General features: G+C 41.3%; 2 protein-coding genes across 5 annotated transcripts; one reads left to right on the forward strand and one right to left on the reverse strand.

Annotated features, from left to right (window-relative positions):
* Nucleotides 1-15571, forward strand: plcd1a (phospholipase C, delta 1a). 2 transcript variants are annotated; one of them, XM_085287092.1, is made up of 15 exons: nucleotides 1-160; nucleotides 3462-3620; nucleotides 9923-10151; nucleotides 10236-10365; nucleotides 10470-10698; nucleotides 10818-11019; nucleotides 11363-11507; nucleotides 11654-11806; nucleotides 12612-12761; nucleotides 12853-13009; nucleotides 13093-13209; nucleotides 13302-13480; nucleotides 14039-14174; nucleotides 14269-14418; nucleotides 14829-15571. In XM_085287092.1, exons 1-15 carry the CDS (start codon nucleotides 130-132, stop codon nucleotides 14918-14920), a joined length of 2259 nt encoding a protein of 752 aa, XP_085143218.1. In that variant the 5' UTR covers nucleotides 1-129; the 3' UTR covers nucleotides 14921-15571. The 2 variants fall into 2 exon arrangements, with proteins under 2 accessions (XP_085143218.1, XP_085143217.1); XM_085287091.1 differs by lacking the exon at nucleotides 1-160 and adding an exon at nucleotides 1330-1548.
* On the reverse strand, nucleotides 15568-27762 carry vill (villin-like). Of its 3 annotated transcripts, none has more exons than XM_085287088.1 (20): nucleotides 27633-27762; nucleotides 23300-23380; nucleotides 23092-23166; nucleotides 22795-22994; nucleotides 22277-22385; nucleotides 21870-21980; nucleotides 20709-20914; nucleotides 20527-20605; nucleotides 20331-20429; nucleotides 19944-20097; nucleotides 19697-19797; nucleotides 19456-19593; nucleotides 19192-19350; nucleotides 18761-18940; nucleotides 18506-18651; nucleotides 18009-18153; nucleotides 17482-17670; nucleotides 17176-17244; nucleotides 16723-17010; nucleotides 15568-16046 (listed from the first exon to the last, which is right to left on the reverse strand). In XM_085287088.1, the coding sequence occupies exons 1-20, from the start codon at nucleotides 27669-27671 to the stop codon at nucleotides 15933-15935; spliced, it is 2682 nt and encodes an 893-aa protein (XP_085143214.1). In that variant the 5' UTR covers nucleotides 27672-27762; the 3' UTR covers nucleotides 15568-15932. The 3 variants fall into 3 exon arrangements, with proteins under 3 accessions (XP_085143214.1, XP_085143216.1, XP_085143215.1); XM_085287090.1 differs by lacking the exon at nucleotides 27633-27762 and adding an exon at nucleotides 26446-26599; XM_085287089.1 differs by lacking the exon at nucleotides 27633-27762 and adding an exon at nucleotides 24613-24750.
* Nucleotides 27763-27840: the final 78 nt, after the last annotated feature.

Raw genomic sequence — 27840 nt, forward strand, 5'->3', positions numbered from 1 at the left:
GAGGGCACCGCGGACAGGATTTATTCCTCCACAGGGCAAAAAGACACGTTTTATGTCCAGGATAGCTCCTGTTATTCAGCCCGGGAACTGCTGCACTGCACATGGTGATTTCTACTAGCTGATATAAAAATGGACCTCAATGGCACATCCAGCAAACTTGGTGAGTTGCTCAAAAATCTGTGCATGTGAGCGCACTGATTTAGTCTACTTGCACTAAAAAGCAAGTGTTTGATTTATCGATTTTGTGCCAGTTGGAGCACTATTAAGCAAGCTTCACCAAACCCATGTTTGTTTTTGATGTTTGAATGAAAGTTGGGTCTGTTTTCTTTTTCTCTCCTCAATAAATAACAACGTCTCCTGTCTAATGTCTAAAATTGAGACAAAAATAACAAATATTAATCAACAGGAGCTTTTAATACTTATACATATATATCATAAAATAAAAAAAGGAGCCAGTGCTTCTAAACAAAAAAACATTGTGGTTTCCTGGTTAGAGAAATGCTTCACAATTTCTCACGTTCCTTGGTTGCTTTCTGTTGGTTTTCTTTCAACGCACATTTGCCATCCAAAACAGTGAGGTGGGCTCCTGGTTTTGGCATCGTGACATGTTTCTGTTACCACGACAATGACACGTTTCATCGAGCTGAACGAATAATATTGAAGGTATTGCAGGTGTTACGTTTCATCTAATTTTCCACTTTGCTTTCTAACCACACCCAGAGATCGTTGATCAGGTAGCACAGGTTTTTATCGATGAGCTGCAGTTCTTACACATCCTTGTGGATATTAAAACATCCCTCGCTCTTTAAATATCCTATTTAAATTTGCAATTTTTTAAACTACAGGCCAATCCGCTTTTCCCTTACGATGGCGCTGTTTCACATCTCATTACTAAAATGGTTATTACGTAAATATTCATAAACGTATAGATATATAACAATTCTTTTATTTGTGTTTGGAAGCAGCTACAGCAGCCCGTCAAGACATGAAAATAGTGATGTGTAAAACGCGTACTGCTTTTTTTTTTACATAGAAATTTATTTAAAGGCATATTGTAACCTTTTACCTCTGTATAAGCAACCGCAAAATTCTTCTTTAAGCGCACAAGACCTTTTATTATTGCAGACAAACCTCACTCTGTGAGAGTGATGGCCCACTTAAGCCAGTCAGATGTGTTTCCGACCATTAGAAGTTTTTAAAAAGTTTATCACTAAGATTACAGGTTAGATGAGAGCAGACTCACACCCCCATAGCGCTGAACGGTTCCTTCAGAGTGTGCAAACAAGGACAGGTAAGCAAAGTTACTGCAGCTCTAACACAGAAACAGATTATTTTTGGGACCCGCCCCATGAGGGGAGATCTACGTGTTGCTTCTCTTTAACGCCGAGCATCGACCCGACCGGCCAGTCTCTTTATCCCACCGGGATAAACAAGAAAGTTTATCCGAGATGTCTTGTTTTCATAAACGGCCAAAAAGGACAAAATCCGAGGAACAAGCATTTCTGGAACACCTGAAAAAAGTTGCGAAGGAGAACGGAAAACGCCTGGGTGAGTCCTCCAAAGGTGCAAACGCGCTTGAGACGCCTTCGACTGTTTTGCCAACATTGGCAGGCGCGTGCGCGTAATGTTTGGATAACATGGATTTTGCGAAACTTTATATCTTCAAACAAGAGAAAAAAAAATATCACCAATCACGTGCAGCCTTGGACGATAAATGTTTCTGTCGTGACGTTGAGAATAAACATAAGGTTTGTGTTTTGATCCGTGCACTCTAACGCTTTATGGTAGCTTCCTCGTTGCCTGGAGCGGTAAATTCTTTGACGTTAGGGAAGTTGCAGCGTAAGGGTCTGTGTGATGGAGCTGAAAACGAGGTGACAAATGAGACTACAGACACAGGATGTGCTAAACTTCAATAAGACTTCATGAGCTGAGGGGAAAACCTCTGCGGTGTTCGATTCTCGGGTTTCTGTCTCTTATTGTTTCCCCTTCTAGACAGCATAGTTTCCTGGGTATTAGTCATCTGCACAGAGGAGGGCAGCACAGTATTTATATCTAAATTTCTTTCCATTTTATTGTGTCATTTATAACACAGTCGTAATCTAACAACACTGCATTCCTGTTAAGCAATTAAAAACCATGTCCTACACGTGTTTTTGTAGGAAAATATAATTGTTTGAAATAGTCACATTCCCTACTCAGGTCACATGACATTGTACTGTGTGGGAATGGTTTTCCAATGTGACAAAGACTCACTTTTTGATCGTCAAACTAGTCTTTTTATTTATGGCACGGGGGTTGTTTGGCATCCAAACATATGACGTGAACTTGTGCCATCACGCCTCCCTCTCACTTCACAGTTCTTGGAATTTTCTTGTGCTAGCTTGTGTAATTGGGTGCACGCAGTAAAGAGCTCTTCCCATCTGAAACTGATTAGTTCGCTTAAAAAAAATGCAAACAGAGAAGTTTGATGCGTAAGGAACATGTCAGCGCCTGCTTTCGTAACATGAAGCTGTTGGATGACTGAAAGCAGGCTGCTCTTCTTCACAGTGAAGTAGATCACAAGAAAAGAGGCTTGACAAACACGTAGAAGGTGCTCAGAGCAAAGCCTCCAACAGAAAGCCTGACTGGGCAGGGGTGGTGCAGCGCTGGCCAGTCCTCCTCCCTGGCTGCAGAGAGGCCAGAGACTCATAAACAGCCTCTGTGGGCTTGTGGTGTGATCTGGGCGAAAAAGAAATGTCTGTTATGCTGCGATCCTGCCCACAGCCATAAAAACACTCCCTTCTGAGTCGTATTTAACGTGTTATCCTCAAATGTCCTTTGTTTACTTAGAAAGTGTTGCATATTCTCAGTCTCAGTTAGAGAGAATTTTATAATTCATAAAGCTGTGTGAAACAAACACTTTTACACTGATAAACGCCAGCACTGATTAACAAATATGCTTTGAGTCATTCATTCGGATGATAGCACACACCCTTCCCAGAATGCAACACTCAGAAAATTGCTGCACCTGAATGATAGGCTATTGTCTCTACTTGTCTGAAATGTTGTGATACACTGCACTGTACTACAGTACAACAGGTGTGCTGGGGATAAAAAAGACACAGGACTGCACATAGCTTAGATTTTATTCTAGATATAGATGGTTCCAAAATTCTTTGTTGGTTCTCGTGTATGACAGCCATACGGGACCTATAAATTAATTTAAGGTGTAACTAATAATGCTTATCTTCATTTTCTGTCACATATACTGTTAAACTGGTGCATCCTCATATTAAACATGGCTAAAATTGCAAGTATTGATAGGATATTGATCAGTTTTATTTAGAACATTTATTTACTTCTCCTATTAATGCTCAGTTTATTGCAATATCTAACCAAGTGTTTCCTGGAACTTCATGTATATTTTAAAATACAGAAGGCAGAAACTTGCGTGACTGCTCCTTTTGTCCTCACACCCGCAGGTTTGGAGGGAGATTCAGATCTCCAGTTCTTGTTGTTGGGAGGAAAACTGGTCAAGGTTCGCTCAAAATCCTGGAAGCATGGCCGCTACTTCAAACTGGAGGAAGACTGCCAGACCTTTTCGCATGAGTCGAAAAAAGCATTCAAGCAAAACCACACCTGTGAGTGTAACCTCTGTGCCTACTTTATTATATATGTTTGTATATTTACATGCCCAGCGTTCCATCCAGCCAGCCATTGTCTTCCACATATCCCGGACAGGCCTCCAGTCTGTTGCAGGTCCATGTACAAGTTCTGTGTTCCATTTAAATTATTTTAGTCTGATGAGAACATCTACCTTTTTGACCCGCAGACCGCTCTTCTATTATTCTGTCTGCTAAGAGCTCTCCTTTCAGATCTTAACAAAAGCGTATTCTCTTACAGCACACACACACACAAGCACACCCTCATATGACAATAGTAGTGAATATGTGTGAAAACAGCTCCATGCTGATAGGTACTGTGGTGTGGCGAAAGATGGACTGGGAAATACTAGTGTGACTCCCAGCTGTATGTTTGTCTGTGTGTGTTAGAGAGACTATTTTCCTTAGGTTTTCGGTTCAGTGAGCCACTGTCTGGCTGTGAATGTACAGCATGTGTGCATCCACTGGGACTCAGGTAGCTCAGGTTTCCAAGCTCACCTCTGCCCTGCACTTGAGCCTTGAACAAACACTGAGAATAATGACTCTAATATTCTCTTTACAAACACGATGTTTTCTAACGTTACCGAGCTTTCTTACAGATGGGCCTACACAGGAATTTCTTTGTTTACGGAAATAAGCTGCTATTTTATTGCTTTCCTGTGGGCTCCAGCTGCATTTACCAGTCAGCTCTAAAGCGCTTTGATTAAAATAGAGGAGATTGTGGGAGGACAGCATGTATTGTTTTGTTTTTTTTTACCATATTTTTCATGAGAGCATCTGCTGCTGTGCTTTACTCAAGTCAAATTTGTCAGCTTGAAAAGCTGGCTTAGCCTACTTATGTCACTGACAGCATAGCTTAGTTTGGGCAATTTAACGAGGTTTTAATCCATCCACTGATCCACTCAATAACTGATCCATTAATCTATCAATTGATTATTTTGTGCGTATCCTTCCTCCTAGGGGAGCTTTCCCAGGCCAGATGAGATATATAATCGTTCTAGTGGATTCTGGGTTCCACCCTGGGTTTTCCTTCCAGTTGGGAAAGCCTGGAAAACCTCCAAAGCAAACTGCCCATGAGACATCCTAATTAGATGCCCAAACTGGTATTTAACAGCTGTACTCAAAGCTCCCTCTGGATGTTCAAGGTCCTTACTCTTTCTAATGTGGATTCCAGCCACCCTAAGAAGGACACTCATTGTATTATGACCTTTTTCTAATAATTACAGGTGAGCACTGGAACATAGAGTGACTGTCATTCAAAGTTGTTCTTTTTGTTTTGTTTGTTCGCTCACTGGCATGGCTATCTAACCCTTAACTCAAACTTCCCTTTGAGGAAAAGACTGTTAGAAACAACAGAGTGAACTTTCGTCAGGCCATCACAAAACTCTCTTTGTGTAAACATTTCATGTGGTATTCGAACAATGTCTGCGTGACACGGATAACACGACTTGGACATTGTGGCAAGTCTCTCCAGATGGGATTCCCTGAAATTGGTCCAAATTCACAACCTCTGTTTTGTTGGAGATAATGTGCATGCACAGATCAACCAAACACTCCCTTTTCTGCTGAGTGCTTTTAAGGTATTTTAGTCATCCAGCAATCAGCTGAGGCAGGGCTTGGAAAACATGGGTGTGTTTCACTCCACTGCCCCCTCAATGTGTTGTTTTTGTTTTGACCTATTTTGAACTTTAGATTCCTTTAAAGTAGAATGAAGGAATCTAAATCTCTAACTTTGGGATGCAGGGAGTAGATGTGGAGTGATTGTGGCCCAGCCATAATATATGGCCTCATGGCTAAGCCTGGAGTCTTTTGCTGTTTTGTTACAAGGGCCTGTGCTGCTGTGTAGTGCAATGACATCACACGCGGCAGTGCATGCTCTTCCGTACATTAAGGCCAGCTCTATTGCACAACAATAGAGCTGGCCTCCGATGCATTGGCTGCATCAGTGTGCAGTGACCTTTTGTGTATGTATGTTGTCTTTGTATGGGTGATATAGATAAACATTTTAGTCCGAGACACTTTGATTGTATGGGTGCATGTGTTTGAAAAGAGGTTCAGGAGAGGTCAGATTGTGTAAAAATGTTTTAAAGTGCAGTAAAGTCAAAATCAAATCTGGAATGGGTTTGTGTTGCAAAAGAACTCAGGTTTACAGGAGATAACAACAAAATGTTGGAGAACCCATCTGTTAGGTCTAAAAACGACTCTTAAACATTAAGACTGTTTGGGTAAAATGGCTCAATCTGGTTTATTACAAACATGATTTAGTAGTACGTTTGACAGCAGGACATTCATGAAGACTTGCTGTTGCAATGTTGTAAATAGTCTATTACAGATTAATCTGCATACATCAATTTTTTTCATCCTAGCAAGTATTTAAAGGATTATCTGTAATGAAATTATTGCCCAACTCAACTTGGTTGACCATTTTAGCGTCTTTTACCTAATTTTTTGCTTTTATGGCCTCAATCAGAATCAGAATCAGAATCAGAATACTTTATTGATCCCTGGGGGAAATTATTTTTTGTTACCGTGCTCCATTTTAAACCAACATTAAGACAAGACAGACAATACACTAACTAAGAATAGTACAATATATACATATATATACATACATACATACATAAGTCACTCATAAATAAATAGTTGGAAAAGAAACATGTGTAGTTGTAGCAGCAAACAGTGTGTTAAGTGGATGCGTTGTACAGGGAGATGGCCACAGGCAGGAATGATTTCCTGTGTCGTTCAGTGGTGCTTTTCGGTAATCTCAGTCTCTCACTGAACGAGCTCCTGTGACTGACCAGCATGTCATGGAGTGGGTGGGAGGTGTTATCCAACATTGTCTTTATCTTGGACTGCATCCGCCTCTCCGACACCACCTTGAGGGAGTCCAGCTCCATCCCCACAACATTGCTGGCCTTACGGATTAGTTTATTAAGTCTGTTGGCATCTGCGACCCTCAGCCTGCTCCCCCAGCATGCAACAGCATAGAGGATCGCACTGGCCACAACAGACTCATAGAAAATCCTCAGCATTTTCTGGCAGATGTTGAAGGACCTCAGTCGCCTCAAAAAATAGAGACGACTCTGGCCCTTCCTGTAAAGTGCTGTGGTGTTTTTAGCCCAGTCCAGTTTATTGTCAATGTGTACTCCAAGGTATTTATAGTCCTCCACAATGTCAACACTGACCCCCTGGATTGAAACAGGGGTCAAGTGTTTCCTGGTCTTCCTGAAGTCCACGATCAGTTCCTTGGTCTTTGCCACGTTGAGCTGCAGATGATTCTGCTCACACCACGTGACAAAGGAGTCGACCACAGCCCGGTACTCTGTCTCATCATCCCTGCTGATGCATCCAACCACCGCAGAGTCATCAGAAAACTTCTGAAGATGGCAGGTCTCTGTGCAGTGGCTGAAGTCTGTGGTGTAGAGGGTGAAGAGGAAGGGGGAGAGGACAGTCCCCTGTGGTGCCCCTGTGTTGCTGATCACCTTGTCAGACACACACTGTGGGAGACGTACATATTGTGGTCTTCCTGTCAGGTAATCAACAATCCAGGACACCAGAGAAGCATCCACCTGCATCGCTGCTAACTTATCACCCAGGAGGGTCGGCCTGATGGTGTTGAAAGCACTGGAAAAGTCAAAAAACATGACCCTCACAGTGCTCGCCGGCTGGTCCAGATGGGTGTAGACACGATTGAGCAGGTAGATGATGGCGTCCTCAGTTCCGAGACGAGGCTGATAAGCGAACTGAAGGGGATCCAGGTGTGGTCTTACTATGGGTCGCAGCTTGTCCAGGATGAGCCTTTCCAGGGTCTTCATGATGTGGGAGGTCAATGCCACGGGCCTGTAATCCTGGGGGCCACTGGGACGTGGCGTCTTTGGTACAGGGACGAGGCATGATGTCTTCCACATCACCGGGACCCTCTGCAGACTCAGACTCAGCATAAACAGTTTATGAAAGACTCCACACAGCTGGGGGGCACAGGTCTTGAGGACAAGGGGACTCACTCCGTCTGGTCCAGCAGACTTGCCTGAGTGAAGTCACCTCATTTGCATCTCAACCTGGTATTGAGTGAAGGTGATGGGTGGGGGAGGGGTGTCAGGAATCTCACAGGAGGCAACATGTGAAGAGAGAGGCTGGCACAGTGGTGTGGCTCTGGATTCCAGGCTGACTGCAGGTGAGGTTGTGGGGGTAGGAGCAGACACTGTGGTGTCGAATCTATTGAAAAACAGATTCAACTCATTGGCTCTATTCTCACCTCCCTCAGCTCCCCTGCTGTTGGTTGGCCTGAATCCAGTGATGGTCTTCATGCCCCTCCACACCTCTCTCATGCTGTTCTGCTGGAGTTTCCACTCCAGCTTCCTCCTGTAATTGTCCTTAGCCTCTCTGATCTTGTCCTTTAGTAACACCTGGACCTTCCTCACCTCCTCTTTGTTGCCCCCTCTGAAAGCCCTCTTCTTGTTGTTGAGGAGGGCTTTGATGTCCTTAGTCACCCACGGCTTGTTATTTGGGTAACAATGAACAGTCTGAGCTGGAACAATGGAGTCGGTGCAGAAAGTTATGTAGTCTGTGATACACTCAGTAAGCCCATTGATGTCCTCGGCGTGAGGCTCACAGAGTGTTTCCCAGTCGGTCACCTCGAAACAGCCCTGTAGTTCTGCTAAGGCCTCCTCTGACCACCTCCTGACAGTCCTGGTGGTCACAGGTTCCCTCCTCACAATTGGCACATAGCGGGGGGTGTGGTGAATCAGGTTATGATCTGACCTACCAAGTGGGGGGAGGGAGGAGGAGCTGTATGCATCCTTGACGTTAGCATACAGTAAGTCTAAAGTTTTCTCTCCCCTGGTGGGACAGTCCACATATTGTTTGAATGTTGGTAGTGTATTGTCCAGTGATACATGGTTGAAGTCACCCGAGATCACAATAAAGGCAAGAGTCAAGAGCTCTGTTTTCAGCAGGATTCGTCTGTTTCCACTGAAAAGCTCTGATAAGCCAACTGTTTACACACTGTCTAGTACCAAAAAAAGATAGTGACTAGCTCGTGAACATGGTGCAGCATTTAGCTGCTGTCAAGAGTTTGTGAAGGCCATTGGCTAAGGCTTTATAGTGATCTAAAATATAACAAAAATGTTATGCTAATTTTGATGTCCTGTAAATAGACAATGCTTGCTAAAAAAGCAACGGTAGCTCTTTCTTGGTACCACATTATGCATTTTTTACACACATAAATTATCAAAAAGTCAGCCTTTGATTCATAAATGTTGTCGGGGTCCCACCAGTGCATGCAGAAAGTTGCCTGGAAGACGTAAGTTTTGTGCTGCAGATTTGTGAGTGAAGGCAACAGATGTGGCGTGCTGAGACAAAAGCCTTCCTGTAGATAAGATAGAAAAACAGTTTCAGTTGTAACCACTGGGACAAAAAAGTCGGCCGCCACAAGATATGGACTTATCTTAGGAAAGACTGTGTGTCAAGGGATAATAATGGCTGAATGCTACCATCCCGATAGCTGTTGTTAATGCCAGAAATAAAAGACGTTACATTTTAGACAACATAGCAGTTAATAATGAATATATTAAAATAATCACAATTTGCTTTTTATGATATAGATTAGAGGTGTCATACCTGAATTTTTAAAAATATTTTGCTTTTTCACTTTTCCTCAGTTCACTCCTTGTACACGATGATTGTTTTCAAATAACTTTTCCCAACAAGCTACTAGCTAAAAACCTGGCATGGTGTGCAGTGTGTCCTTAAAAAATTTGAGGAATTGGAGCAGTTCGAGCAGTGACTTTGAGGATCTTGTTAAAATTAATTATGCATGGAGAAAAGTACAGTGAGATTTTAACCCACCGTGCAATACCTAAAAAACTATCTACTGCAGATGAAAAGTGTCCAAAAAGCATGTTATTAAGAAAGAGGAAAAAATTTTGTTTGGAGCTGCATTTCAGCCAGTGGTCATGTCAGATTTTGATCTGCAAAGCATCTGAATGGCAATGGCTTCATTTGTTTTTATCATGGCAGTGATCCCAAACACTTTGCCAATCTATTAAAGCATACCTGGATAGAAAATAACAAACTGGAACACTAACAGTCATGGATTGGTCTCTCCAGAGCAACATTCTCCTCAACATTACTGAAGCAGTGTGGGATCGTCTTGATAGAGGCTGTATTGAAGAATACAGATGGGCTTACCAAATATTGACTTTGAGGCTATTAAAACACTAACCTTCAGTGATTTCTCAGGGCCACACTTTCTAACAAACACCCCTTCGCTCTCCAAACAGTCTCCATTGATGACATTGAATCGGTTCGAAAGGGCCGCCACTCTGAGGGCCTTAAAAAATACACCGATGCCAGCGTTGAAGACCTCTGCTTCTCCATCATCTTCAAGGGGCGCAAGAAGAATCTCGACCTGATGGCAGAATCTCCGGAAGATGTAAATAAGTGGGTCAGCAGCCTGGAGAAGATCATCAACAACATGCACAACCTCAGTAACCAGAAGAAGAGCGAACAGTATCCTTAGCAAACTCCTAAATAGAGAAATGTGTTTGCATGTTTTTGTGCGTAATACATCAAATCCTTACATCTGAATGCCAGCTGGATATTCAGCTGCATACGTAAGGCTGACAAGAATGGCGACAACATGATGACACTAAAGGAGGTGAAACACTTCTTGAGGCAGATCAATGTTGAGGTTGATGATTCTTACGCAGCGGACCTTTTTAAGGTGAGACCTTGTCAAAAAATTACAAAATATATCTTTGAAATTCACTGTTAATCTTTCATAAAATGTTAGATCTGGTTAAATAATTCACTGATTGTGTTGCACAGAAATGTGACACATCCAATTCAGACACCCTGGAAGGCGAAGAGATCAAGCAATTCTACGAGATGCTGACACGCCGTGAGGAGATTGATGTCATTTATGGGAAATATGCTCAAACAGAGGGTCAGATGAGCGACAGAGACCTGCTGAACTTTCTGCTGAACGAGCAGCGGGAGCAGGCGACTGCAGAGGACGCCCACAGGCTGATTGAGAAATATGAAGTGGATAAAACAGGTAGACTTACTCTGGACACCAGGGAATGATAAAATTATAGTAACCATATTATTAAAGCTTTAACTCAACTGTGTTATACACAATTTTCCACTCAACACTTTCATCCATTTGTGTCACAGCAAAGCAGAACAATTGCATGACCAAAGATGGCTTCCTGATGTACCTGCAGCAGGACGACGGCTGTATTTTGAACCCAGCCCACAGATCTGTGTATCAGGACATGAACCAGCCCCTCAACCATTACTACATCTCCTCCTCACACAACACATACCTGATGGCAGACCAACTCAAAGGGCCAAGCAGCACAGAAGCCTACATAAAGTAAATTTTGCAGAATTACTTTTACACTGACAGCATTAAACAAAGGTGAAATAGAAGCATGGAATAAATGTGCTACTTTGGATAGATGTTTTTTATCATATTAATGGCTTATCTTTTAAAAATATGCATCAGCCTCCAGGTAGACTGAACTGAAGTTCTGCCATGCCTGTTTTAGACCACCCTAGTAGTTCCTAGGCCTTTATAAAATACTGTTTTGGGATCCAGGAGTTTTTGGTGGAACAGAAGTCACAGCGCAGGAATCTCTCTATTTTCACAGGCAAAGTTCATGAGTTTCAGGGATGTAAAATCACTAATTGGTCATGAATGTTTTCTTTGCTTGCAGAGCGCTGATGAAGAGTTGCCGATGCGTGGAGCTGGACTGTTGGGACGGGGCTAATGGAGAACCTGTTATTTACCATGGCCATACGCTCACATCCAAAGTGCTCTTCAAAGATGTTATCAAAGCCATCAAAGACTACGCCTTCAAAGTACGTGAGATATTCACTGACTTTGGATGTTTTACTCTGCCTATGTTGGAGACCGCATTGAATTCCCAGCCTTTTCCTCGCCTTAACACATTAGAAACTGGAAAAGGTCTGAAGTTCACCTTCACATTGTTCCCTTTGTTTTCCAGACTTCCCAGTACCCAGTGATTCTGTCTCTGGAGAACCATTGTACAGTTGAGCAACAGAAGCTTATGGCCCGTCATTTGGTCTTCTTCCTGGGTGACGCTCTGGTCAAAAAGCCTCTGGGTGACACCATGCCAACTAACTTCCCATCACCTGAGGTGTGGAACCCATTATCTGTATTCACTGACATACGATATATCATCTTGGGATCCTTACCCTAATAAAAAAAAATCACCAAAGGAAGACCACCCCTTAACATTTTCATTCCTAACACGCTACTGTGCCAGATTTCTCACTTTGCTGTTTTCCTTAACGTGACCCAAGTTTTGTTTAGGAAACAAAGCTAATGTGATACAAGACATCATCGATCTATAGCCTCAGATAAAGCTTGTCTCACTTTGCGCCTACTGAGTAGCTAATGATTTGCTGTAACAGCTGAGTGAGTGTGTTTGAGACAACACCTTGTTTGATAACAGAGACTTCTAGTGAACAGAATTTAGTCTCCAAATACAATACAATACAATACAATAATAAATGCTAGAAACAGATTTACATGTCATACATGAAATAAGTGTTGATCACCTACAACCCAGCCACAATGCTGATTCCCACTGACTGGGTTCTTATGTGTATAGAGCTCATCTGTCCACAGAAACAATTTTTTTCCATTCCAACCTCTCCACAGGAGAAATGGTGAATATGATCTAGAGAACACCATCCCCACAGTCAAGCACGGAGGTGGAAGCTTTATGCTTGGGGCTGTTTTTCTGCTAAGGGTACAGAATGACTTCACTTCACTGAGGGGCCAATGGACAGAGCCATATATCATTAGTCTCTGTTGTCACAGTTAAATGTGTGCCTGTCTATATTAAGCAAAGCAACTTTGATTTCCAAAGCACAGCACCGTGTGTACCTTAAGTGTTAGAAATGACACAACAAAACACATTTTGTGTCTCTTTGTAGGCACTTAAGGGAAAGTTCCTCATCAAGGGAAAACGACTGAACAAACTGGATTCGATCTTCACCAATAACAACGTGATAGAGGATGGCACCGTGTCTGAGGAGGACGAAGCTGCAGAGTGTAAGGAGAATAGCCAGAAAGAAAAACCAAAGGTGTGCCAAAGGCTCTTTACTCATTTGCAAGAAATTGAAATAACAATTTTCAGTTTCAGATTTCACGTTTGTCTCTCTGTTCTTGTTTCAGAAATCAAATATCAAACTCGACAAAGAGCTCTCAGACATCGTCATCTACTGTAAGAGCGTGCACTTTAACAGCTTTGAACACGCCAGAGAAAACCAGGCCTTCTATGAAATGTCGTCCTTCAAGGAGAGTAAAGCATTCAACCTGGCTGAGACCTCAGGTAAACGCACGCTGCATTAACTGTCTTTACTGCCATGCTAGAACTCACAGTTTAAAAAAAACATCTGCTTTAACTTGTTGTAGCTACTGCCTTCATGCACCACAACATGGACAAACTCAGCAGGATCTACCCTGCTGGCTCCAGAACCGACTCCTCCAACTATAATCCGGTGCCCATGTGGAACGTTGGCTGCCAGATAGGTGTGCTCCAATACGCAGCAAGCAAACTAACGTAAACCAATTAAAACTAATGAAACAGTTTGACGCTTTTTCCTCTTTGATTTGGTTTTTAGTGGCGTTGAACTTCCAGACTAACTCCAAGGAGATGCACTTAAACCAGGGACGGTTTCTGATGAACGGCTTCTGCGGCTACATCCTGAAACCTGAATTTCAGAGAAACCTGTCCTCTCAGTTTAACCCCAACGCACTTACCGAAGGGTCGTGGCTGAAGAAGAAGATCTTTCATGTCATGGTGGGAGTTTTTTCAAGAAAGATAAGCCTATATTAGAGGTTAACAATGTCCTGTGGAATTTCCTTTTAAAAGAAAACAAAGTTCACAAAGTTTACAGTATGTGTAGTGTCAACTTGCTAATGAGCTTTAATCATTTCCCCTAGCTCTGGCCTAGAAGTTTGAATCCTTTTATCTTTGTTTGCCAGCTTGCAGCTATTTAAAGGAATTTTAACACAATCATTGGCTGAATAGTTACTGACATAACCTATCTTGAAAAGAGGAGCTACTTTTAATGTTTTTTAATCCTCAAGTCCTTTTATTACATTTTGTATTATTAGTTATGATCTGCACAGTAGCTAGTAGCACTTAAAATAAAGAAAGTGGATTTTTAGCCTTTTTTAACAACTGATTATGCCACCACTTGATAAACAGATTAATCATCATGCTGGTGGTGAAAGCATCGAAGCGTGCTGTGGAAGCTGGACATCATGCTGTAGATATCTAATCAAATCTGAACGTAGACTGTAGTCGGACTGTCACGTGATCGCGTCTGTGCATTTTTGTCTCACAATTCAACAGGTGATCTCAGCTCAGCAGTTACCTAAAATCAACAAGGAAAAGCAAAAATCCATTGTAGACCCTCTGGTGAAGGTGGAGATCCATGGTGTCCAGGCAGACAATGCCAGCAAGGAAACACATCACATTGAAAATAATGGTGAGCGTTATATGTGCAAGTATAGCATAAGTGCACTTACTTGTCAAACACTTTTTCAAAGAATTTAGAAAAACACAGATATTCGTCCTTGCAGGATTCAACCCTATGTGGAATAAGAAATTCCAGTTTGACATCAGTGTGCCAGAGCTGGCCTTGGTGCGATTTCTGTTGGAGGACCACGACACAGCATCGCAGAACGATTTTATCGGGCAGTACTGTCTGCCACTCACCAGCGTACAGAACGGTAAGAAAGCTCACAGATTTGATGAAGCTAACACGATAAAGCAACGCGACACCAACTCAGAGTTAGCAACAATCTAATTTTCGAAGAGGCCGATGACTGAAATGGTCTGTGCGGTAATTAAAATATGGAAGTGTTAAGACAGTATCCTCTCTTTTCAGTGCTCGCTCACAGCTTTGACTTTCTTTGTGCACTATTATCACATTATTATCTTCTTTAGTTCCACTTTAAACATACTTTTTCTCCCTTATTTAATTCTTCTGTGTGGACCGCAACAAAACAGAAATTAAACAGATACAAATTCATGTAAATCATAGCTCAAGTGATTGTTTTGCATCTTTTTTTTGTGCTACGCTTTATGAACCAGCTTCTCATTTTGCTGACAAAGCTCACGCTCGCTTCCTGTTTTCCAGGATATCGCCATGTCCCGGTGCTCAACAAGAGAGGGGACAACATTTCTTCTGCCAGTCTGTTTGTGCACCTCATGCTCCTGGATGCCCCGTAGGCCTGTTTGCAAAAAGAAAACCAAACCAACTTCACGTCTTTTGTAAATTCTAATGGAATTTAAAACCCAGATTTTAAAGCTAAATAACTTGACTCTAGTTTTCGTTTTGTTTTTTTACATACCACAGCTGCTGACTCACAAGTGTCTGACACTTTTAGGTCATTGTATAATTTTTGCTTTTTAAAAGCCGGTTTGGTGGAGAGCCTTTAAAGTGACAAAGAAAGAATGAAGTGAATGAGAGGAAAAGTAGCCAACTATATTCACCATTCTCTGGAGAAGTTTAATTAATGTGCATTATTATGTGAGTTTTGTGTGAATCCCACCTGAAATATACTAGATTCTCAGCAGCTTTACGGGATAGTCTTATGAGACTTGATTTAAACTTTGTCCATCTTGATGCCATAAGAGTGATAATGACAATGTTGATAGCAAGTGACATAGTGTGTCTGTGTGCTTCTGTCCTTTCATTATGAATGCATTATAAATGCTCCCAGCATTGTATATAGAAGATTTTCAAGATGGTGCCTGAAACAAGTTCTAATATTTTGTGTCATGGTTTATTTGTGTCTTCCATTGCTCTACAGCATTTTTACAGTTCACACATTTTTGTACTAGCTCTTGAATTAAACCACTCCCCGAATCCCCGGTCAATGGTTTTCTGTTTATTCACTGCATTTGTGATTCAGATAAAATGCTAGCAAAACATCATCTCAGTATGATCTACATGAAATGAAAAAAAAATATACAGATAAATATAAAGCAGAATAATTAAAAAAATAATCTTAGAAATGTCAGTCACGTCCTTTAAATTATTACAAGTTACATTCATGGTCATAATCATAAATACCATTTGTTAAATCTAAACAACTTGGGATGTTGGTCGATTTTTTTTTTTACCCCTCTGACAGCAAAACAAAATATTGAGATGAAGGTCAGAAGCTAAAATGCTGCCGTATAGTTTGGTTTACAAGCGGATTTCTCAGCAGACAGGCTGGAGATGTGTGATTCCTTCTCAGAAAATTCCTGCTTTCTTCTTTAAATCATTCTGGCGCCACTTTGGCAAGCGCTGGAAGTCTGCGCGAGTAGTACTGAGCAGGTTCTCAAAGTCCAGGTCAGATAGATAATCCTGCCAATCGGAGCACAGAGGATGGGAAACGGTTAGACTGACCTCTGCTGTACACAGAGCTCTAGGCACAGACAATGGCAAGGCCTCCCACCCTTTCTTGGAAAGCCCCATATTGTCTCTTTGTAGTGTCTTTGTGTCTTTTTGTGGTTGTTCATGACTCGCTAGAAGCATTTTATGTGGCTCTGCAGTCACTTTTAATCTCTTCGTAGTCACTTTTCATCCATTTGCAGCTGTTTAGTGACCTTTTCAGTTGATGATTAAAATAGCTTCATTTATATTACTACATGTTAATCCAAATTCAGAGAAATGAAAGAATCCCATCTGATGGAAATAATACTTTTAACTTGCTAACAAGTGCATATTATGTTTTTGTGTATGCTAGACAACATATCACACGATTGGTGGCTGTGGAGTTTTGACTTGAAATGGCAGTACAGTCACAAAAATCTGCTTTGCTGCAGGTAAACATACTAAATAGGTGTCGAATCATATTGAAGTATTTTTTATGGTGACGTGATTAATTTTACTAAAAAAAAAAACCCAAAACAATAACTTCTAAATTGTAATTGTCATGATTAGACGTCACTTTTAAAGGTGTTAATTAATGCCCTGAGAAGGACGTTAAACAATAATCAAATGCTGATTTTTACCATTTATAATTGATCTGCACACACACCTCTTTCTGGGTGGGATCCACTCCTTCTGGTAGCTCGTCTGGAGTCTTGTTGACGAGGAGCTCAGGGTCAAAAAACTTTCCAGCTCCAGAAGAGGACAAGGAACTAGCAGAGGAGGGGGACATCCCAGACTGGGGTCTTGTAGGACTAGAGGGTCTGGGGAAAAAATCTGTTTCATCTTGGAAGTAGGCCTTGTTGGGTGGCGGAGAAGTTAGAGGGCCCCCAGGTGCTCTGTAACCACCCCCACCTCCCCCAGCGGGAGTCTTGTTCAGCTTAGTGTTCTTCAGGTCCTGCAGCCACGAAAGAGAAGTTTTACAGAAGCAGTTTCACAAAAAAACAAAGGTAAACCTCCGAGATGTAGACATTCACAGGTTAGCAACACTACTATATATGACATTAAAGATGTTAGTAGGTATTACAGCTGTGATATTAGCACATCAGTGTGAGTCACTTACTAGAGTGATCTGTGAGATAGATGTTGAATCACTCAGCTTGTTTTTCATCTCCTCATAGGAGTTGCCTCCCTGTTCAGAAGATCAACGGAACCAAGATTCGTCACAGTAAAGGTTAGTTTTCGTGCAGTGACTTTTTCATCTTCAATTAATCCATTGAATCATCCACTTGTGTTTGTAAGTTGTTCCTAGCTTCTGAGATGATTAAATCAATTGATTGCATGTTATTGTAATGGGAATTTGTAATGCCTTGATCATGCTTTCTATGGGATCCCAGAAAGATGAAAGGGGAAACTGTTATAAACTCACGCTCCACTTGTGGGGATCCCACGCGTTGAACCATCCGGTGAAGGTGGGCGGCTCGTATCCCTGTTTGACAAAGATGATGGGCGTGTCAGGGTCACGTCCAGCCGGGTGAGTTCTCAGGTAATCCCGCGCGCTGTTCAACGCCTCTTTGGTCTCATACTCATAGGAGGAGTTACCGATCCACAAGAAAAGCTGAGATTCAGAGACAGAAAACAAGAAAAAGAGACAAATTACTCAAAGAGTCTGCTGCGTAAGTTGCCAAAAACTGAGCTTTAGGCCTGATTCTGTCTTTCCGTGTGAAGTATTACATAAATAACCTTGAGCTGAGTCACTACCACCAGTATAGATTAATTAGAAACCATAACAGGAGGAAACAATAAGCTTGTGTAATACAGTATAGTGTTTGTTTCATATCTATCAGTTAATGTGCAGTGAGTTTCACAATCTTCCTGATGAGATGCTCATAAACAGGAAGCAGGCCCCAAATCAACGGCAGGGTCTGACTGATTTCAGCTCCTTTGATTGCTTACCTCTTCCCAGGTGTCCAGCAACATGACGTCATCTTCATCTAGGTCACACTGGGCGAAATCATCCACCTCAGTAATCTTAAAGCGCCCCGTCTGATTGGAGCATTCGAACAGCCGGGGACTGTGAAGCGGCTCCTCCCTCTCAAATCTGAAATGACACAGGCCGTCCTGTCGTAACAGCAGATAATGTTCCCTCTCTCTCTCTCTCTCTGTGTATGATGACATTGGGCATATTCCACTGACCTTGGTATAAAAATAATCCAGACAGATTTAATGTAAGCTTGGAAATGGTTCAAAATATGATTAAAGGGCCTTTTTGGATGAATCCTGAAGTCCTTGCTAATTTGTTATTACTGGCTATATTTTTACTTTCTGGACCCAGATTGAGCGCCCTTCATTGTAAATACTTGACTGCTGGAGTGTGTTGTTAAGCGAAAAGCCAAAAATATCCTATTTTTGTCACAATATGCAAAAGCAATGCTGCCATTAAAATATTTTACCTCCTGTCACTGGCATAGGAGCCCTTTCCACCCAAAGCTATCCAGAATTCAGCAGGTTCCTGGCCCTCCATCACCACCCGCTTCTCATGCCTGGACAGCACATCAGACATCGCTTTCCCCATCTCTCTCTCATCCCCATTACAGCCCTGGGATAGAAGCAGAAATCAGGGGGGAAATGGTTTTAATGTGTCAAATACAAACTAAACGAATATTTATGTTATTTCAAAGCCTGCTACACAGCCCCATGATAGATACCTTTCCATACCACAGGTAGGAGATATTGTCAGTTTTCAGCAGGAAGACGTCATTGGAGCTTAGAGAAGCGGCCCTGGCCACCACCTCTGTGGCTTTAGTATTCAGCTCATTAGTCCCTCTCACCTGGAAGAGCCTGGCATCTTTGGCAGGGTTAACCACACCAGGTCGACCTGTTCCTCCCTTTAGACACACACACATTGAGTTTCCAGTTTCTTTCAACTTTTATTTAAAGCTTTGATCGATCTATTTTTGCATCATGGATACTTTTATTGTATCCATGTAAATCTCATTTTTAATTTAGATTTTGCTGGATTACTTCCATGTGTCATAATTTCACACACAAACCATACAGATATTTTACTTTTAGTCATTGGTGAGAATTTCTAATCCAGTTAAGAATCCTTTTCAGTGTGAAAATCATAAAATCATACCTCAAAAATGATAAGTTTGCCTTTGAAAATAGCCAGGAAGTGGCGGGGCTCCTTTCCCATGACCACTCTGACCTGAACTGGGGCTCCATTGTACTTGTTATCAATATTGACAGCCTGGAAGGCACTTGCTGCAATCTCATCGCTTGTGGCATGGCGTCCCTGAAGTAACAAAGAAAAGACGTTTACACATTGAAGGTGCTTGTCAGTTTTCCAGAAGCAGGAGGAAATGGAGAACAAGGAAGCATAGATTGGTTTGACACTGACCTGCCACATGTAGAGTATGTACTGCTGCTGGCCTGCTCTTTTATATGAATACAGCACCAAGTAGCAGTCTCCTCCATAAAACTGCCCGTAGGTTTTTGGGTCTATTTCAGCCAGTTCCAAATTCTCAATGCACCACACCTGACACAGGCAAACAACAGCTCAAACAACACGCAACAATGCAACTGAAGTCTGAAAAGTATCTGCACTGTGTTTGTCTGTATTCCTGCATATGTTTTCCCACCTTAACGTCTCCTGATGCATCGTCCACCATGCGGTACTGTGCTGCCAGTTCAGGGCGCGCGTGTAGCTCCATCACGTCAAACTTTCCGTCGTCGACCTTAGCTGTGCGGACACAAAATGTTCAGAGTTAATGATGAACAGCATAATATCAGCAAATAAGATTAAATAGCATATCAAGAGATAATATGTTAACTGTGCTGGAATTTATTTTGAAGAAGTGGATTGAGCAGTAGATTTGAAGAGGCTACCTATCTTTCCAACGTTGTGTGTGGTACCCAGGCCCTGAGTTTGGTCTCTGTCTGTCCAGGATTTGAACAGGTGCTTAAAGATTGCTGACTCTGCTCCCTCAGCCATCACCTCCACAGTGGTGCTGGCTGGGTACTTTTTTGCTTTAATGTAGCTCTGTAGGAAAAGATTGATGGACAAAACTTGTAGTGAAAAACATCTCCAAAAAAGCACATAAAAACTGAGATAATCCCCTCAAGCCATGCGATCCTTGGAAAAGAATAAAACGATGAATTTATATTTATCCAAAATCATTTAAGGAGAAAGAGGATTAAAATTTACACAATTAATTTATAAGACAGAACAGGAGGCACTAAGAGATCCTTGGTGTCGTCATTCTGTATACTCACCAGTGCCCGATTCATAGCTCCTTGTCGCTCTTCTTTGGAGGCCTTCTTTCCTTTCCAGACCATCACACTAGACCCTTTGTTGTCCAGAATGAAACAGTCCTGAAACCCCAAAAGAAAAAAAACATTGAAACTGAACCACTTTTCTTTTTTAATACTAGCATCTAGGGAACATTCTCAAAGAGTGAACACTGATTACCGAGGATTTCAGAAGATCTTGTGTCAGAGGTTGTTTGGCCACTTCTTGAATCACTAGATTCCCACTATTGTCATAAACGCTGAGGAAGAAAATCAGAAAAAATGGGTGTGATATTGGTAAATAGTTGAAATCAATTTCTACAGTTTTGTGTGATCAATGCAGTGGAAGCATAATGTACTTACTGGTAGAGTCGGACACTGTTTTTCTGCGCACTATCAGGCACATCATCGGAAGTGGCCTCCTTCAGCTGTGCCGGTTTTGGTCCGAGCACAGTCGTCAGGAATTTCATGAGCTCGGGCGAGCTCCGCTCATCTCCTCCTTCCACAACACCGATCTGAGCGCGACCTCCGCGTTCCCTGTCCCGGATGTCCTGAGCCAACAAGACCGCCTGGAAAGACGGAGGGAGAAACAAAGACACAAAAGTGAAAACTGTTCGCTCAGTGACAACAGCGACTAAAAGGTTCACGTGTTACACAAAAATCTACACTATCACTGTAAAAGAACTGGTTGTTATATAGTACACATATCTCATTCAAACACATGCACTTTTTCTGTGCCTAATGTTTATCTAACATTAATACTCAGGGTTCAGTATTTTGCCCAAGGAAACTTTTGCATGCAGACGGGAGCAGGCGGAGATCAAACCACCTGTTTTACCTGATGAGCTAAAAGGTAAATGGACTGATTCTTATATAGCGCTTTTCAAAATAAATAAATAAAAGCTGTTGGTTTTTCCTTTTCTGTTGTTACCATTCCTTCCTAACTCTTCTTGCATGCATGTTTCCAATTTCACAGACAACTGAAAGCTTACTGCTAAAGGCAGTGGTGTACATTATTGAAGATCCACAGCCGACAGGTTTCAAGAATTAAAAAAAAAAATCACTTTACAGACACTTTCAGTGCTCCTTAATTTTCCAAGGGTTTGCCACAGTGGATGGATGCACGTTTGATTTGGCACACCTTCTATGTCCTTCCTAATCAGAATCAGAATCAGAATCAGAATCAGAATCAGAATGGGGTTTATTGCCAAATGTTGAGCAGGTTTACAACATTAGGAAATTGCTGCGGTGCTTCAGTGCAATGATGCAATAATGCAACCGAGGCCCTGAGTTCATAAAATTCACTTGACACACAAGAATAAATTAAATTAGTCATTAGTCAATCTAGTCATTCTCCCTTTGTCAGAAACAGCCTTAGTGCAGACATATTTTATCACCTTTTTGTTCGTAAAATGTTAAATTTCTTTCCTCTTTCCCACTTTGCTTCCACGGTGTGTATTTTTCACGAGATCTGACTACTTCTCGTGCCGCTGCTTATTGTAACCAATCAGTGCAGAGGATTACCTTGAGCTTCTCTCTTCTGTTGCTCTGGGGACCGTTCCACTGCACTATAGCTTTCCCGATATCCAGAAGAAATATATCTCCTTTGTTAAAGCTGCTCCATGACACCTCCACCTGCATGGAAAAACACACACAAACGCAAACACAGTGGAGAGTTGAATAACATTCAAATGGACAGTACACTCCGTCTGAAACAATACAGCGTATTAATTAATCACACTCTCATACCACCCCTCGGGCAATTAACACCTACACAGACAGCTACGACAACAAGACATAATCTGTTTAAGGAGGGGTGCCAACACCTCTCTGTAGCGTGACTGTGTGAAGCCACTGATAGCAGCAGAGGGAGGCAGGGAGTAAGACTCTCGTAAAGCCTTTCATATCCATTTAATTTGTTTTCTGAATACCTCTGTTGCTGTGACATCCTTCCTCCCTTTGACATGCAGCAGTCGCAGGACGTTGTAGGCGTTTGTTTCAACGTGGTTGAAACCTGAGGCCACTCCACCCTTCTTGTAGCTGTGGAGAGAGAAGTTTACTTTACCAAAGTTCAAGTGCAATAAAAATATAAACCCAGTGACTTGAAACTGAATGGACATTTAAAAAAATAAAAAATTAAAGGAACATTTTTTTTCTTATCAGTATGATTTTTTTCCTTAAGGTTGTATAACCATAAAGCAAACATGCAACTAAAGGTTAATAAATTGGGCAAGAGAAATTGGTGTTTTTTAATGCTAGGCCTCAGAAAACAAGTGTGTTTTGTGTCATAATCATTTCATAGAGGCGGATTAGTGTTGTAAGCCATGACTCAGGAAGATTACAACATAAGTGTGTGTGTTTTTGTGTGTGTATAGGAGAGACTCATTCCCTTGAGTATATCACCATCCCCCTTTCGTTCAAACACCAGCTGCCTTCATCGGGAACTCACATCAGGCCATTTTTGAAGTAACTCCTGAACCGCGGTGACTCGTAGCCCTGCACCTCCCTGTACTGGACCGGACTCCCACCCAGGTACTCGTCCAGCTGGGTGACGTAGATGGCAGCAGCACCTTGTTCATCCTGAGAGGAGGTTCTTCCAACCCAGTAGTGGATATCAGCAGACTGGCGGGAGCCTTTATTCTCACTTATCTGATGATAATAATGAAAAGCATGAGAGGTGACACATATATGAGATATATGTATATATATTTATATATCTCATGAAATCACCCAGTTTTTTACTCACATATAGAACTATGTAACAGTCTCCCTCAAAGAAATTGCCAAAGGCCTGAGGTGGAACGGGATCCATTTGCATTTTCTGAGTAAAGAAAACAACCATTTAGACCTCAAACAAATATGAGATTTCAACATGCCGCAGCTCTACATAAAGCTCAGCAGTGTGGACAACAATGTCAACAACATAGGGTGCGTGTAATGCGTTTTAGACTCACATTGACGGTCCATATCTGAAGGCCTGGCTTTCGGCGGACATTTTTAAATGCATTATTGTTTTCATTCATCATTCTGCTGAACTGTAAACATAAAAACAAAACAAAAAAACATGTGTACTTATCGTTATTGTCACAAACAGTTTACATATTTGCATGAAAACTATTGATGAGCGTCTAATGTCTTAATTGTTATAGATTAAACTCAAAATATTCTCACTGTTAAATTTGAATGTAGGTTTGCTAGGGTTTACATACTGTGTCATCACATTTGTTAATGCCCCAAAAAACACATCTTTATGCCACAATGTGACAGCAAGCTGTTAAGACGCTTAGCGAAAAGTTTTTTTGTTATACCACGGTTATAACCAGGTATCTGTTTATAAGATATGTTTATAAGATATAAGACGGACATAACTTCTAGTTCTACAAAATGATGTCACTGTACATGTAAGTGCCTTTAACCTACACTAGCTTTAATGGCCAGAAGGGGGCAGCTTTTCATAATGCGAAAAGAAGTTGTAATGTCCACAAGAAACCTCTGACATGGTTTTACTACTGTAGTAAACACTCTTCTAATGAGTTTATGATCTTGTTAGTTTAAGCACAACACAGGGCAATATTCATTTAGTAAATTATGACAATATTTAAAATGAAAGAGGACGTTCACTGTTTGACTGTAGTAAAAAAGAAAAAAAAATCTTAAAAATAACAGGTTTTCTGCACTTGCTTTTAAGCTTGTATTTTTGTTAGCCAAGGCTAGCAACCCTCTTAATACACAGTCATTAATGCATACACCTTATTAATCAAACCAGGTTGATAGCGTTAGCATAAACTGATTAACTACAACAAGAAGTATGGTCAAGGCCTTTAAAAAAAAAAAAGAGGGTAAAAAAGCAGAACTTAAGAGATGACATTATGGTGGCTACAGTCTATGGACCTTTCACTGTGTTTTGCCATGTGATTAAAATAAGCTATCCCTGTTACATAATGATCTCCTTTTTATTCATGTTGTCCACTGACACCACCACTAGCTTGTTTTAGCTTTTCAGCAAAAGGTAATAGCTAGCTAGCTGTGGAAAAAGAGTAAAAACTATAAGAATTAATTAAAGCTTGTTGTTTGTTTGTTTTTAACTGTTTTTTGCAAAAAGAAGACGAAAAAAGTAACGTAAAATAAAACAGCTAAATGATATAAAATTAGCACAAACTCTGAAGAGATAAATACTTAGAAGATTAACTAGCACACTGAAAAATACATGTTCACTCCTGACTCCTTAAACAGTACTTGAACAGAAAAAATATTTCACTTTAGAGACCTCTTCCTCACTCTTCCTCATCCTGGCATCGCTGTCTTTTCACTGGAAACAGATGTCTCCAAAATGACAAGTGAATGCTTTCAAAGGACTGACTCTCTGACAGCAAAGCACCTCTAATCCTGCTAATGAGTATCAGCTTGGTGCTGTAGGAAAATACAAGCCCTGCAATCAGCGGTGCTTTAACAGCCTCTTGACTGGGATATCAGAAACAACAGCACTGATAAGCAAACAGTATCACCAGCTGAGCCAACGTTAGGCTGTATGGAAACAAGAACATATTATGAATGCACTTGCAACACTGATGCCATAATATGACATTGTGAAACAGCTGGAGTAGATGTGGTTGTTATGTGTGAACTTATTCTTGGGATAAGTAATATAAAGCACTATTACATGTACTAGCTCTAATCTTTGTTCCGGGTCTAGTAATAAAATATCTACCCGGGCAGTGATTGGTGGTGTGAGATGAACACTTAGTTAACCACACCCTTTATAGTATTATTAACAGGCTCTGGTATTTATGTCTTCTGATAAAGCGGTGACACACACTCGACAAACAAAAGAAGCAGGTGAGATTTGAAAATGAAGAGACAGCACTTGAGCTTAAATAGCTAATTTTAAGCTAACGTCTTATGTTAGCTTATAAAGCAATTAATCAGGTTGCGTATGAGCAGCTTTGAAAAGAGATTATCCAAGTTTAGGCATCCAGTAGAGCTAGGTGCCAAAAGTGTATGTTGCCAAATGTACATGTGAAGTACAGGTGTAATATTGACAAAAATATAAAGACTTAAAATATCTAATCGTAATGAGTCGATTGAAATATCAGCTACACAGCAAAAATTTATCTAGATAAAGGTCAAAACAGGGAGGGCTCTATCAAACATAATGACCCAAGTCCAGTGAACAAAAACAGGGTGTGTTTTATTGCTTTTCAACTCAACTTTGTCTAAATTAAAAAGTAATGCAATCTCAAAGTGTCTGTAAACTTGTGCTAAACTTTGGTCGTGCCCTGTGACCTTACTATCAGCCATGAGACTGGAGGGCGTCTGTTAACAGCTTGAGAAATAAACATGATACATATTTAAATGTCATTCTTTTTATTTATTTTATTATTTTATTGTTAAAACGTAGTCCCCAAATTTTATTTCCCTTTTCTTAAAAACAAGGTACACCCTGCCCTGCACGTTTGTCCATTACCCATTAAAGTTTGACAGGAATGCCATAGTTCCATTTCAAACAGAGCACACATTCAGCTGTAAAGTGTATGTACACAGAGATTATTCCTTATAACATACGGATAAAAAACAAACATCTAGATGAAGAAGTGACGCCACTGTGATATTTGATTAATTGAAAGTAATCACCTCAACTACGATCACGCCTGGTTGCCAGTTATCAGTGGCTTCAGCTGTGGTTGCAAATCCCTGTTATAAAAAATAAATAAACTGTGCAATCTGATCCCTGCTTAAAACAATTACTGAAAACTTGAGCAAATAACACAGGAAAGATAAACCTGCGAGCGGCATTGCTTCTATTACTCAGACAGGAAAGACTGGTTCCCTATCAATTAACCTGCATTGTCCTTTGGTGGAGCATACACAATCACTTTTGTTAATGCTGCACCGTACGTATTTCTTCAACTCGTGTAAAATCACGTTGGTTAACCCCCCGCACCCCCCCCACCCCCAAACCTGTGTTTATAAAATCCTTAAATGTGATAATAAAGATGTTATTCTTTCCAGATTTCACTGAGTCAGTGAAAATAAATAGAGGTGTGTTCACCTCTATACAAGGTAGCTATTCTCAAAGAAATAGTAGTAGGATGGGTCTTACGTTGTCCTGTGACTGCCGTGGTGAAGTCCTGGCTGGTTCCTACAAGTTGTGGAGATAGTGATTTATGTAAAAGGTCTGTATTTATAAGATACCGCTGCCTTTTCCTCTTATGCGCAAGCTGCAGTGCGAGGCATAGAGGGCTGGATGTATTTGTTACCACACCCAGGTATGAACACACCTGCCATCTTCTATCTCGGTATTTACAGTGCCACGGTGTTAGATACGCCCCCTCTCATTTCTTCCCAGCTGTCACACTTGATGCAGGTGGAAAGGGAGGTGTGTGTGTGTGTTGCACAATACACCACAGAGTCAAAAAAAGCCACTGAGACAGACCCCAGCTTCACTCGGTGTCCTGATTGTGATTTATAGAAGCCAATCACAGTTGTGTTTATGTCTGAGTCCTCAGCAGCACAGTGGGCATTACAGGGACCACTTGACACCAATTATTCATTTTACAACCGTTACAACTAGCAGATGGGGGAATTGGACTGAGGGAGCTCCGAGTGCTTTTGGAAAGGAGTCAGACGCTTTTCTGTGGCTAAATCTCTCGTTCTGCGCGTACTCACACCGACACTTGAAGAACGCTTGACATTATCGAAGGTTTACAGCACCGGGCGTTCAAGCTTCCAGTGGAGAAGGTGTTGGCAGATTGTGCTTACATTTATTTGCAAAATGTGCAGAGATATTAAAAGTTTCACCCAAAGTCATTTCCACAGTAATAGAAGGGGGGGGGAAACATTATTCCTAAGCCGTACATTGAAGTTAATGTAATGAAACAATCATGGGTTGGTTCCTTAGAAAGTTAAGAACACCCTTGAGAATAAAGAGTGCAAGAATCTTCCAGATATTATAGATCAGAATTGAAAAGAGCCTGTGAATGCTGACTGCTGTTAAACACTTCAGAATCAAAGCTCTTTTATTTCCCAACCAAGACCACCAAGCCCTGCAGCTGCTGGTACCCCACACATTTACAAAGTAAGTGAGCAATCTTTTAAGTCCCCTTAATGTGCATTGCAGTCGGTGCTTAAATCACAGATCAGACTATCTTGCTGTTTTATGTTCAGCGTTACGTCGCTTATGCTTGTCTTTGTGTCATATAACTCACACAATCCCTGCCTGCGAGTCTGAACACTACAGTGTTATATAACCATCTTAGATCACAAATTGAAAGCTAAAGCTTTTCTTACCTTTGACCTCTCACTTCTTCGTTCACTCTTGGCTTCCATTATGACCAGAAGATGACTTAGACACTGCACTGAACTTCAGTCCCTGCATATCTGAGGAGAAAAGAAACAAGCGCTCTCCAAGCTTGTACAAAGGGCTCGGTAATACCTAATCCACTGCTGCAGTAAAAGTGGCTGATACGCCAGCGGAAGCTAAAAGTTCACATCAAGA

The sequence above is a fragment of the Mchenga conophoros genome, linkage group LG9, assembly GCF_057382185.1.
Source record: "Mchenga conophoros isolate Kocher_MC1m ecotype Shallow Benthic linkage group LG9, M_conophoros_male_GT1.1, whole genome shotgun sequence".
Lineage (NCBI taxonomy): Eukaryota > Metazoa > Chordata > Actinopteri > Cichliformes > Cichlidae > Mchenga > Mchenga conophoros.

Coding starts and splice junctions, on each gene's coding strand:
- plcd1a (XM_085287091.1), top strand. CDS start 1,449: ATGTCTTGTTTTCATAAACGGCCAAAAAGGACAAAATCCGAGGAACAA. Junction 10,699..10,817: donor ATATGAAGTGGATAAAACAG/GTAGACTTACTC, acceptor TTTGTGTCACAG/CAAAGCAGAACAATTGCATG. Junction 11,807..12,611: donor CTAACTTCCCATCACCTGAG/GTGTGGAACCCA, acceptor GTCTCTTTGTAG/GCACTTAAGGGAAAGTTCCT.
- vill (XM_085287088.1), bottom strand. CDS start 27,671: ATGGAAGCCAAGAGTGAACGAAGAAGTGAGAGGTCAAAG. Junction 20,430..20,526: donor AAGATCTTCTGAAATCCTCG/GTAATCAGTGTT, acceptor TTGGGGTTTCAG/GACTGTTTCATTCTGGACAA. Junction 17,671..18,008: donor TGCTGGACACCTGGGAAGAG/GTAAGCAATCAA, acceptor TCTGAATCTCAG/CTTTTCTTGTGGATCGGTAA.